The sequence below is a fragment of the Entelurus aequoreus genome, linkage group LG24 (assembly GCF_033978785.1).
Source record: "Entelurus aequoreus isolate RoL-2023_Sb linkage group LG24, RoL_Eaeq_v1.1, whole genome shotgun sequence".
NCBI lineage: Eukaryota > Metazoa > Chordata > Actinopteri > Syngnathiformes > Syngnathidae > Entelurus > Entelurus aequoreus.
The window spans coordinates 5,271,064-5,285,031 of NC_084754.1; the positions used below are offsets into that span (position 1 = coordinate 5,271,064).

The 13,968-nt window shown below is 39.1% G+C and overlaps 1 protein-coding gene across 1 annotated transcript in view; it reads right to left on the reverse strand.

Annotated features, from left to right (window-relative positions):
- The window catches only part of lonp2 (lon peptidase 2, peroxisomal), a 90,616-nt gene extending 76,877 nt beyond the window's left edge, over positions 1 to 13,739 (reverse strand). The window contains exon 1 of the mRNA XM_062036106.1: positions 13,284 to 13,739. Within this exon, the coding sequence (XP_061892090.1) occupies positions 13,284 to 13,516 (233 nt within the window). The 5' untranslated portion in view covers positions 13,517 to 13,739. The remainder of the gene's footprint in view (positions 1 to 13,283) is intronic.
- Between the last annotated feature and the right edge of the window lie 229 nt (positions 13,740 to 13,968).

Below are 13,968 nucleotides of genomic sequence, written 5' to 3' on the forward strand. Positions count from 1 at the left end.
TTGGGGACTCAACTAGAACATTAAAGAATTTACACAATATTTCAGCCAGCCTTTGTCCATTTCTACCCGCTTGTGGCTCATCAGTAGCAAGAGAACTTTTAGCCAAGTTCCCTCGCTACGGCACGGCTCGAGGGTCAAAAAGGAAGTGTTCGCGTTTATCGGCCGTTAAAAAAATTGTGCCGTTACTGAAATTTATGGCTAACGCGTTACTACCGTTAGCCATATATATATATATATATATATATATATATATATATATATATATATATATATATATATATATATATATATATATATATATAGTTGAAGAGATGTTACCTATTTTAAGATGCTTTGGAAGGCATTTCCTACATAGAAATTCAGTAAAAATGCATTCTAATGAAAATACCCAAGAGCTAGTGTTTTCATGTATGAAGAGATACATTTTAAGTTCCAAATAAATTTAACAATAATGACATTATTATGATAACAAATATTGTAATTGTAAAAACTCTATTTTGTTGAACTAGTAAGTCATTTAGTAAAGTTATGGATTTAAAATTGCATTCATGGTGTCTGCCACAAGCTTGTGTTTGTTCAATTATCACATGAAACTTTTTATTACATGTAATCTTAATGAATACATGACTGTACTTTATAGTGTTTTTAGGCAACTTTGGCCATGCAGCACTATATCGACTACAAGTTAGTGGGTCTAGTATTGTAAATCATAATTAAAATATTGAGACATGATATCCACTTGTCAGCAGCAAGTTTGTATTCATTTATTTGACAAAAGCCACACTCAATGTATGTCTCTCCTTACCCGGCAAGACTCGCAGAAACTCTCACCACACAACAGCACGTCACTTCCCCATCCTTAACCCGGACGTCCCGTACCCCAGTCAAAACTATTGGCTAAAACTCCATAGCCAGCCGCTACACATGAAAGCAACCTGACTCGATCAATATTCATTGTTTTATCGGTTGTATACGGACATAAAAAAAATTGCCACCTTGGCCTAGAAAAATAGCAGAATTCTGCTAAATAGAAGGAATCTGGGATCTCTGATTTATGTCGAATATCATCTATGTCACACAACCCTAGGTTGGTATGTCCCACTTTTCGTATCATTTGGTGTCCAACAAAAATTTGCGTCAAAATCCTGTCTTTGCTATGAAGTCTTCGGATTATTCTGCAGAATTGGGAATTGAGGGCACTTTGATAAAGAAGGTGAAAAAACACTGTTAAAGTTAAGTCAAGAGAAAACTAGTAAAGTAAAGTATGAAGTTACTGTCGTAGAATTTCTGACCTTTTGACCTATATTTCTTGTCTTTTAAGAATGTCCGCTCATTTTCAATTCTCTTGTATTTTGTGCCATTGAATGGACCAGTTGTGGGACAAAAGTGAATATTAAGTCGTGCCAACCTGTCTACAGAATGTGTTGACTGTCTAAAGGATTCGAGTTGTTATGGAACAGATAGGGAAAAGATAAAAGACATTGACGCATTAGATAACAAACAATGACGCACAAGAGACATATAAAAAATGGCAGAAGACCGGAACTCGACAGTGATTTTGGCTTGTGTGTGTCTTGTTTACTCCGGAGTAACATGTGGTCTGTCTGCACGGCCAACTTAATTCAACCTGCACTTCTGATAATGGGTAAATAAATTTGTTGTACTAAACTACTTTTGTTGCCTGTTTAAGCTTCGGACAATCCACTACATTACCGGTACTTCTCCCCTCCTCTCTCTGCTCATCGTCGTCTTTGCCAACAGGAGTTGTGTATTGTTTATTCATCCATTTCATTAGTCATTTATATGTATTTTACATTGTTTTCTGTATGTAAAGTTATAATTATTCTCCATAAAAGGGGCTTTGTGTTCATATTTTTGAGTGCCTGGAACAAGTTAATTGGACCGATTGGATTATTAACAAAAACTGAGGTGTACCTTTGGGTTGTACTAACTCTTACGAAGGGCTGCACTCTTAATCAATTAAATTGATTCATTTCATTACAAAAAAGCTTTAAATTGTTTTTTTTTTTTTTCAATTATTTGTTTAATAAGTAAAATATGAGGCCATTGTTTTCGCACATTGGTCCTTTTGGTGGTGCAGCTGACGCTGCGGGTTATGCGGCCTGTGTGGCAGGACTTTGGAGTGGAAAGAGACAAGGCAGAAAGACAAGGAGTGGAAGTGGAGTGGAAATGGACATGGTGGAAAGAGAGCAAAAGGTCCAAAGAAGACATGAAAGAGGTTTTTACAAATCATCTAAAAGTGAAAAAAGAAACAGACACTGTGGTGAAATGTTTGCACTGCAAAAATTCACAACAGCACCAGTCAATTATGCAGCAATACCAGAAAACATATTTCATGTTTAAGAGCAGCAAACAGGCAGAAACAAGTTAATAGTATATTTTGGTGCTAACGTCATCTTATATGTCTGACTTGCATAACACATGTTTTATTCAAACACATAAAAAGACATGCTAGCATCTACAGTTAATCCTAACGAGTTGTTTACCCAAAAAACAAACACCACTCCTCCAATAATATCTTTTCAAATGTGTATGTTATATTGTTAAATACATTGTCACTCAATTTTTTTGAAATTATCATTATATATTTTTTTATGATCTATTGTCTAGTTTTAGGCTACACAGTTTTTTTATTTATGTTCTTTTAATATAAGTAATATATAGTGATGTTCCCACGGTAAAAGTACAAGTTGAATGTTGTATGCATTTAATTTAAGTGTCAATAGAAAAATCTGGTTTTTGTCCCTAAAAGACACTTTGAGGCTAGAAAGTGTGTTTTATTCAATTACTTGATTATTAAAATAATCAATAGGTGCAGCCCTAAAATCAGGTCCCTAAAAACATGCGAAAACATGCACAAAGCTATAAATAAAGTTAAACTGAATGATTGCCGGTGTGCTGGGCAGTAAACATATACTAAAATACCGTATTTTTCGGACTATAAGGCGCACTTCAAATATATATCTCGCTATGGAAGCGCTAAAAACTACCGGTGTAGTGGGTTTACATAATTCACCAATGGAACTTTAGTTATTAGAGAGTTCCGGTTGGATGGTTTTCCACCGGACACATTCCCGGCGTTGTTGTTGCGCTAGTGAGCCACGGATGAGGAGATGCTGCTCCGTTATTGATAGAAGTAAAGTCTGAATGTCGTTAAAACAGTTAGCTCCATCTTTTGACACTTCTTCCACTCCCGTCCTTGCACGCTACACCGCTACAACAAAGATGACGGGGAGAAGACGCTGTCGAAGGTGAGCCACGTAAATAAGACCGCCCACAAAACGGCGCATCCGGAAGCGACTGTCAGAAAGCGACTTGAAGATGATCTGTAAAACATCATCTATGCAACATTTTGACCAAAGAACCACCATTACATGTTAGCTTTCACTGTTATGCTGATGACACTCAACTCTACATGCCCCTAAAGCTGACCAACACGCCGGATTGTAGTCAGCTGGAGGCGTGTCTTAATGAAATTAAACAATGGATGTCTGTTAACTTTTTGCAACTCAACGCTAAGAAAACGGAAATGCTGATTATCGGTCCTGCTCAACACCGACATCTATTTATTAATACCACCTTAACATTTGACAACCAAACAATTAAACAAGGCGACTCGGTAAAGAATTTGGGTATTATCTTCGACCCAACTCTCTCGTTTGAGTCACACATTAAGAGTGTTACTAAAACGGTCTTCTTTCATCTCCGTAATATCGCTAAAATTCGTTCCATTTTGTCCACAAGCGATGCTGAGATCATTATTCATGCGTTCGTTACATCTCGTCTCGATTACTGTAACGTTTTATTTTCGGGTCTCCCTATGTCTAGCATTAAAAGATTACAGTTGGTACAAAATGCGGCTGCTAGACTTTTGACAAAAACAAGAAAGTTTGATCATATTACGCCTATACTGGCTCACCTGCACTGGCTTCCTGTGCACCTAAGATGCGACTTTAAGGTTTTACTACTTACGTATAAAATACTACACGGTCAAGCTCCTGCCTATCTTGCCGATTGTATTGTACCATATGTCCCGACAAGAAATCTGCGTTCAAAGAACTCCGGCTTATTAGTGATTCCCAGAGCCCAAAAAAAGTCTGCGGGCTATAGAGCGTTTTCTATTCGGGCTCCAATACTATGGAATGCCCTCCCGGTAAAAGTTAGAGATGCTACCTCAGTAGAAGCATTTAAGTCTCATCTTAAAACTCATTTGTATACTCTAGCCTTTAAATAGACTCCCTTTTTAGACCAGTTGATCTGCCGTTTCTTTCTTTTCTTTTCTACTCTGCTCCCAACCCGGGGTGGACCGCTAGCCTGTCCATCAGATGGGGACATCTCTACGCTGCTGACCCATCTCCGCTCGGGATGGTTCCTGCTGGCCCCACCATGGACTGGACTTTCGCTGATGTGTTGGACTTTCACAATATTATGTCAGACCCACTCGACATCCATTGCTTTCGGTCTCCCCTAGAGGGGGGGGGGGGGGGGGGGGGGGTTACCCACATATGCGGTCCTCTCCAAGGTTTCTCATAGTCATTCACATTGACGTCCCACTGGGGTGAGTTTTCCTTGCCCGTATGTGGGCTCTGTACCGAGGATGTCGTTGTGGCTTGTACAGCCCTTTGAGACACTTGTGATTTAGGGCTATATAAATAAACATTGATTGATTGATTGATTGATTGATTGATTGATGTAGACCAGTGGTCCCTTTTTGTAGCTGCGGACCGGTAAACGCTTGAAAATTTGTCACGGTCTAAGCTTTTTTCCTTTTTTTTTTGTCATAAAGAAATACAATCAAGTGTGCTTACGGACTGTATCCCTGCAGACTGTATTGATCTATATTGATATATAATGTAAGAACCAGAAATATTAATAACAGAAAGAAACAACCCTTTTGTTCGAATGAGTGTGAATGAGTGTAAATGGGGGAGGGAGGTTTTTTTTGGGTTGGTGCACTAATTGTAAGTGTATCTTGTGTTTTTTATGTTTATCTAATAAAAAATAAAAATAAAATATTTTTTATTTCTTAAATTTATTGTTCGGCCCAGTACCAATCGATCCACGTAACGGTACTGGGCCGTGGCCCGGTGGTTTGGGACCACTGATGTAGACCACACTTCCTTGTGGTCTACATAACATGTAATGGTGGTTTAGAAAAAAAGAATCATAATACGACCCCTTTAATGCGCCCCGGTGCGCCTTTTGTATGAAAAAAAAAACCTGACTCGACCGCTAATCGGCAGTGCACCTTATAATCCGGTGTGCCCTATGGTCCGGAAAATACTATACATCAGTGGTCCCCAACCTTCTTTGCACCACGGACCGGTTTAATGTAGACATCACTTGTGCCAGATAAATAAAGCAAAAATAAGTTCATGAAAAATACAACTCACTATAACGCTGAATTAGTGGGAGCCCTGGGTTTGTTTTTTTGCAATGAGATCATATTTATATTTTATATGAGGTGGCGACTTGCCCAGGGTGTACCCTGGGCTTCAGCACCCCCCGCGACCCCAAAAAGGGACAAGCGGTAGAAAATGGATGGATGGATGGATGTTCATTAATGTGCATTGTATCATGTCACAAAGTTATAACAAATATAACAAAAGGCAACTTCCTATCAGGAGTTTTATTGTGCATCTGTAAACAAGCTTATTTTTGTGTCTAGTGGGACAGGCGAAAGTTAAAGGCCTACTGAAATAACATTTTTTTATTCAAACGGGGATATCAGATCCATTCTATGTGTCATATTTGATCATTTCGCGATATTGCCATATTTTTGCTGAAAGGATTTAGTATAGAACAACGACGATAAAGTTCGCAACTTTTGGTCGCTGATTAAAAAAAGCCTTGCCTATACCGGAAGTAGCGTGACGTCACAGGAGCTAGTATTCCTCACAATTCCCCGTTGTTTACAATGGAGCGAGAGAGATTCGGACCGAGAAAGTGACAATTACCCCATTAATTTGAGCGAGGATGAAAGATTCGTAGATGAGGAACGTTACAGTGAAGGACTTGAGAGGCAGTGATGGACGTATCTTTTTTCGCTCTGACCGTAACTTAGGTACAAGCTGGTTCATTGGATTCCACACTCTCTCCTTTTTCTATTGTAGATCACAGATTTGTATTTTAAACCACCTCGGATACTATATCCTCTTGAAAATGAGAGTCGAGCACGCGAAATGGACATTTAAAGTGACTTTTATCTCCAAGACAATACATCGGTGACACACTTAGCTCTGAGCTAACGTGCTAGCATCGTTCTCAAATGAAGATAGAAACAAAATAAATAAACCCCTGACAGGAAGGATAGACAGAAGATCAGCAATACTATTAAACCATGTACATGTAACTACACGGTTAAAAATTCTCAGCCTGGTAAGGCTTAACAATGCTGTTGCTAACGACACTAAGGCTAATTTAGCAACTTAGCAACCGGACCTCACAGAACTATGTACTCTCTCCTTTTTCTATTGTGTATCACGGATTTGTATTTTAAACCACCTCGGATACTATATCCTCTTGAAAATGAGAGTCGAGCACGCGAAATGGACATTTAAAGTGACTTTTATCTCCAAGACAATACATCGGTGACACACTTAGCTATTGAGCTAACGTGCTAGCATCGTTTGCAAATGAAGATAGAAACAAAATAAATAAACCCCTGACTGGAAGGATAGACAGAAGATCAGCAATACTATTAAACCATGTACATGTAACTACACGGTTAAAAATTCTCAGCCTGGTAAGGCTTAACAATGCTGTTGCTAACGACGCTAAGGCTAATTTAGCAACTTAGCAGCCGGAACTCACAGAACTATGATAAAACATTAGCGCTCCACCTACGCCAGCCAGCCCTCATCTTCCCATCAACAGCCGTGCTCACCTGCGATCCAGCGATCAACGGCGCGACGAAGGACTTCATCCGTGGGTTGTTGTGTTGCTGTAAGTATTGTACTTAGCCGCTAAGACACCGATCGATCCCACCTACAACGTTCTTCTTTGCAGCCTCCATTGTTCATTAAACAAATTGCAAAAGATTCACCAACACAGATGTCCAGAATACTGTGGAATTTTGTCGAAGAAAACAGAGCTTTGTGTATTGTGTCCAATAGGGTCCAAACACTTCCGTGCATTTTATGACGTCACGCGCATAAATCATATCCAAAGGAGATTTTCAACCGGAAGTGTGGCGGGAATTTTAAAATGTCACTTTATAAGTTAACCCGGCCGTATTGGCATGTGTTGCAATGTTAAGATTTCATCATTGATATATAAACTATCAGACTGCGTGGTCGGTAGTAGTGGCTTTCAGTAGGCCTTTAAGTCGGAGAAAATGCATTCATTTATAAATTATCTAATGTTTCTCTGCGGTTTCTCTCCGGACCGGTGGTTGGGGACCACTGCTATACATGATTTTCTGGAGGAAAAGTTGACCAAAATACTGCATGCCAGCATACTAGAATACCAGTCAGACACATTATAATCCATCAATCAACCTACAGAGAGTGGCCAAAGCCTCAGGGATAGTAGCAGATGTCAATTGTTTTTTTAGAAGCGCATTTGTTTCTTTTACTGTAATTACAAGTAAGAGGATACTACAATTTATTGCTCTGGCACCAGTTCTAATACCATTCTCCTTTTCAAAACAACATGTTTCTCATTATTATTATTGGTATTAGTAATGGATGCCTACCAGATTTACATACTGTAAAAATGTTATCCCATCATTAAAAAAAACACTAGACAAGTTGAATTTTTCTTTCCAGTAACTGAGGCAAGCAGAAGGAAAACATGCAGAAGTAGTAATAGTGGAACCAGACTGGCCTGGTGGACTGCGGGTTAAAGTCCGCCTTTCTGAGCTTGGTTGCTATTAACAACACTGCTATAATAATTTCACCAGAACAAAAAGCAATACATGATCTTTTTACAAAAAAACCGAATGATTCTAAATCAGAAAATTATGGCTTCTAAAGAAAACTAGAAACCCCACAATATCCAATAAGTTTTGTATCCATTAGGATGAAATAGGATAGGTTATACTTAATTCATCTCAGAGTGGAGAAATTATGTGGTTGCAGTGTAGATGCTGTAAATAATCTAATAATATCACATTCATGTACAGTACAGGCGTGCAATGATTCGTCCACACTGTCGACATATGAAAACATGTTAGGTGTGGAAATATCTCTTCCTGTTCTTGTTAAAAATATGGCATACTACCTTGGTCATTTTACAAAGTGTATCTTGTTTTTATGACACTATGCTGCATGAAAATGTTTGAACCTTCTGTAATGATTAATAAATGCTAATCGTTCTGTAATTGGGGACTCAACCAGAACATGTTTTTTAAAAATGTACCGTATTTTTCGGACTATAAGTCGCAGTTTTTTTCATAGTTTGGCCGGGGGTGCGACTTATACTCAGGAGCGACTTATGTGTGAAATTATTAACACATTACCATAATATATCAAATAATATTATTTAGCTCATTCACATAAGAGACTAGACGTATAAGATTTCATGGGATTTAGCGATTAGGAGTGACAGATTGTTTGGTAAACGTATAGCATGTTCTATATGTTATAGTTATTTGAATGACTCTTACCATAATATGTTACGTTAACATACCAGGCACCTTCTCAGTTGGTTATTTATGCCTCATATAGCGTACACTTATTCAGCCTGTTGTTCACTATTCTTTATTTATTTTAAATTGCCTTTCAAATGTCTATTCTTGGTGTTGGCTTTTATCAAATAAATTTCGACCAAAAATGTGACTTATACTCCAGTGCGACTTATATATGTTTTTTTCCTTCTTTATTATGCATTTTCGGCCGGTGCGACTTATACTCCGGAGCGACTTATAGTCGGAAAAATACGGTACAAAATATTTCAGCCAGCCTTTGTCCATTTCTGCTCGCTAGTTCAGCAAGTGAACTGCAGCCAAGATCCCTCGCTACGGCACGACTCGAGGGTCAAAAAGGAAGTGTTGGCGTGAATCGCCCGTTAAAAAAAAAATTGTGCCCCATCCTTGTTAGTGAATGACTGAGCATTTCACGGAAGCTGCTTTTACACCCAGTCATGGCACCCACCTGTTCCCAATTAGCCTGTTCACCTGTGGGATGTTCCAAGTAAGTGTTTGAGGAGCATTCCTCAACTTTATCAGTCTTTTTTGCCACTTGTGCCAGCTTTTTGGAAACATGTTGCAGGCATCAAATTCCAAATGAGCTAATATTTGCAAAAAATTAAGTTTTCCAGTTTGAACGTTAAGTATCTCGTCTTTGCAACAACAAAATAGGAGCGCAAGACAAGAACTAAAACACTACACACAGGAAAACAGCAAAAAAGCTCCAAATAAGTCACGGCGTGATGTGACAGTTGGTGACAGTACACCTACTTTGAGACAAGAGTTATATTGATGCATGGTTGGTTATGTGTACAGCTCTACTAATGGACATTGGAGTGTTACTTTCAAAGGCAAAATTAAAGTATTGCTAGAAACATAATTTTATATGGGACTTTATTGTATTATATTTATAGTACATGTTCCAATAAGAAAAAAGCATTAACCACCACCAGAATTAGAGATATTACAAGTCAAAGTGATGAAGCTTAGTGTTACGCTCATGACTTGTTGTAACTAAACATTACCCTATAAGATGAAGGCAATTGCATTTTATTGATATTTGAAATGTATTCAATGTTTATAAATGAATATTTAAATATACTAAATGTAAAAAAGGGAATAAATATTCAAAATAAGATCATTAAATGAAATCTAGTTTGGTTACGCCATCATGAGCGCAACACAAGGTTGTAAAAGTTTCAACTACAATTCTAAATAAGATGTCAAAAGCAAACTGAAATCAAATACACAGCTTAAAGGCCTACTGAAATTATTTTTTTTTAAATTTAAACGGGGATATCAGATCCATTCTATGTGTCATACTTGATCATTTCGCGATATTGCCATATTTTTGCTGAAAGGATTTAGTAGATAACATCGACGATAAAGTTCGCAACTTTTGGTCGCTGATTAAAAAAAGCCTTGCCTGTACCGGAAGTAGCGTGACGTCGCAGGTTGAAGGGCTCCTCACATTTCCCCATTGTTTACACCAGCAGCGAGAGCGATTCGGACCGAGAAAGCGACGATTACCCCATTAATTTGAGCGAGGATGAAAGATTTGTGGATGAGGAACGTGAGAGTGAAGGACTAGAGTGCAGTGCAGGACGTATCTTTTTTCGCTCTGACCGTAACTTAGGTAAAAGGGCTCATTGGATTCCACACTTTCTCCTTTTTCTATTGTGGATCAAGGATTTGTATTTTAAACCACCTCGGATACTATATACTCTTGAAAATGAGAGACGAGGACGCAAAATGGACATTCACAGTGACTTTTATCTCCACGACAATACATCGGTGAAGCACTTTAGCTTCGGAGCTAACGTGATAGCATCGTGCTTAAATGCAGATAGAAACAAAAGAAATAAGCCCCTGACTGGAAGGATAGACAGCAGATCAACAATACTACTATCAGGAGACACCGAACCAAACACTGGACCTGTAACTACACGGTTAATGCTGTGCCGCCTGTCGAAGCCTAGCAATGCTGTTGCTAACGACGCCATTGAAGCTAACTTAGCTACGGGACCTCGTCAGAGCTATGATAAAAACATTAGCGCTCCACCTACGCCAGCCCTCATCTGCTCATCAACACCCATGTTCACCTGCGTTCCAGCGATCGACGGAGCGACGAATGACTTCACCCGATCATCAATGTGGTCTGCGGCTAGCGTCGGATAGCGCGTCTGCTATCCAAGTCAAAGTCCTCCTGGTTGTGTTGCTGCAGCCAGCCGCTAATACACCGATCCCACCTACAGCTTTCTTCTTTGCAGTCTCCATTGTTCATTAAACAAATTGCAAAAGATTCACCAACACAGATGTCCAGAATACTGTGGAATTTTGCAATGAAAACAGTTGTGTTGTGATACATTGTGTCCGAATACTTCCGTTTCAACCATTGACGTCACGCGCAAACGTCATCATACATAGACGTTTTTAACCGGAAGTTCCCCGGGAAATTTAAAATTGCACTTTATAAGTTAACCCGGCCATATTGGCATGTGTTGCAATGTTAAGATTTCATCATTGATGTATAAACTATCAGACTGCGTGGTCGGTAGTAGTGGCTTTCAGTAGGCCTTTAAAGATTGATCAATACCTATTTAAATTTAGTAATACATAAATATGATGATTTATCAAAATATAAAATAAATATACCTGAACAAAACTATTATGGTTACACCAAAAAAAGTAACGCTATGAATCGTGTTTTTCCAAGTTTTGGGGGCATTTTTATGCTATTTCCAAGCATCTCCTTTTTATCATAATTGATTTTAAATGGTCAAACTAATGCATATTATATATGCATGCCCTAGTAAACAAAACAAAAAAAGTCATATTTATTTTGATTGTTACATTTTGAAGTACATTTGTGCAGGTGGGTGCGAATGTACCCATTACCAGAGCTGTACACTTATGGTTTGAATTCATATCCAACAATTGCGAGAGCGACTTTTTTTACTGTCAATATCAGCAGCTGAGTTTCATGTTTTAAAGGCCTACTGAAAGCCACTACTACCGACCACGCAGTCTGATAGTTTATATATCAATGATGAAATCTTAACATTGCAACACATGCCAATACGGCCGGGTTAACTTATAAAGTGACATTTTAAATTTCCCGCTAAACTTCCGGTTGAAAACGCCTTTGGATGATGACGTATGCGCGTGACGTAGCCAGTGCAACAGAAGTATCGGTACCCCATTGAATCCAATACAAGATAGCTCTGTTTTCATCTCATAATTCCACAGTATTCTGGACATCTGTGTTGGTGGATCTTTTGCAATTTGTTTAATGAACAATGAAGACGGCAAAGAAGAAAGTTGTAGGTGGGATCGGTGTATTAGCGGTGGACTACAGCAACACAACCAGGAAGACTTTGACTCGGATAGCAGACGCGCTGGCCGACGCTACCCACCGACCGCATGGATGATCGTGGTGAAGTCCTTCGTCCTTCCGTCGATCGCTGGAACGCAGGTGAGCACGGGTATTGATGAGCAGATGAGGGCTGGCTGGCGTAGGTGGAGCGCTAATGTTTTTATCATAGCTCTGTGAGGTCCCGTTATATTAAGTTAGCTTCAATGGCGTCGTTAGCAACAGCATTTTGAAGCTTCGCCAAGCTGGAAAGCATTAACCGTGTATTTACTGTACATGTTCATGGTTTAATAGCATTGTTGATTTTCTGTCTATCCTTCCAGTCAGGGGTTTATGTATTTTGTTTCTATCTGCATTTGAGCCTGATGCTATCACATTAGCTCCCTAGCTAAGTTAGCTTCAATGGCGTCGTTAGCAACAGCATTGTTAACCTTCGCCAGGCTGGAAAGCATTAACCGTGTATTTACATGTCCATGGTTTAATAGTATTGTTGATCTTCTGTCTATCCTTCCAGTCAGGGATTTATTTATTTTGTTTCTATATGCAGTTAAGCACGTTGCTATCACGTTAGCTCCGTAACTAAAAGAGGATATAGTATCCGAGGTGGTTTAAAATACAAATCCGTGATCCACGATAGAAAAAGGAGAGAGTGTGGAATCCAATGAGCCAGCTTGTACCTAAGTTACGGTCAGAGCGAAAAATGATATGTCTAGTCCGTCACTCTAACATTCCTCATCCACGAATCTTTCATCCTCGCTCAAATTAATGGGGTAATCGTCGCTTTCTCGGTCCGAATCGCTCTAGCTGCATTGAAAACAATAGGAAAATATGAGGAGGCGAACAACTGACTACGTCACGCTACTTCCGGTAGGGGCAAGGCTTTTTTTTTTTATCAGAGACCAAAAGTGGCGAACTTTATCGTCATTGTTCTCTACTAAATCCTTTCAGCAAAAATATGGCAATATCGCGAAATTATCAAGTATGACACATAGAATGGATCTGCTATCCCCGTTTAAATTTTAAAAAATCATTTCAGTAGGCCTTTAATGTTTTCTGCTGGTGGTGTGACTGGATTTTTTCAAAGAAAAAAAATGTGCCTTGGCTCAGAAAAGGTTAAAAAACACTGAACTATATGATAAATCACTTGTAATTGCACACATCTTCAAAATACATTTTAACCAACCAACAGTGCAAAATATTACATTTTTGCGTGACATTAGCTACGTCACTACGGAAAATGTGTGTGATTATCAACATTACTTGTGCAGAGGGGGGAGGTCTTCTGCTTCCTTCTGGGGGTCTCTGGTGTTGGGGATCACACCAATTATGGTGCTCTTCAATGAAGTCCCTTTCAGCAGGCGGTGCTTGATCAAGTGCATGTTCCGAGGAGAGTCCACGTTGAAACGGACGGTGGAACCCGGCAGGAGCACTTCTTCGTGGGTCAAGAGCAACGGAAGGCGGCTCGGTATCTTAATGGCGCTCAAGGAGGACATTGTTTAATATTACAACGTCGGTGGACGCTGAGAAGTGACTTTGCAGTTGTTGTCGTCGAGTATTACGAACTTGCCTTCGGCTGTCAAACCTTACAGCTGAGGACTATATGCACTTCCTGGTGGGTTTTTCAAAATAAAATAGTCTACGCGGACCTGTTAGGAGGTTTCGCTCCAGAATGATTTTTTTTTAGAATTCCAGATTTGATTAAAAATGTCAAAATACCTTTATCATTGAATTTCAGGATTACAGCAATATACAGTATAATATTATGAGGGTTTTTTTTCTTCCTCGCGAATAAAGGACAACGACTTCCTGTTTTATTTCCTGACTGATGACGACAAGCCGTGGGGGTCAAAATTCACACGTTTGTAAACAATTGCACGCAATGCTGGTGTAAAAGTGACATACGCAGCAGAGTTCTTTTATAATTTAAGGTATTTTTTTATATACA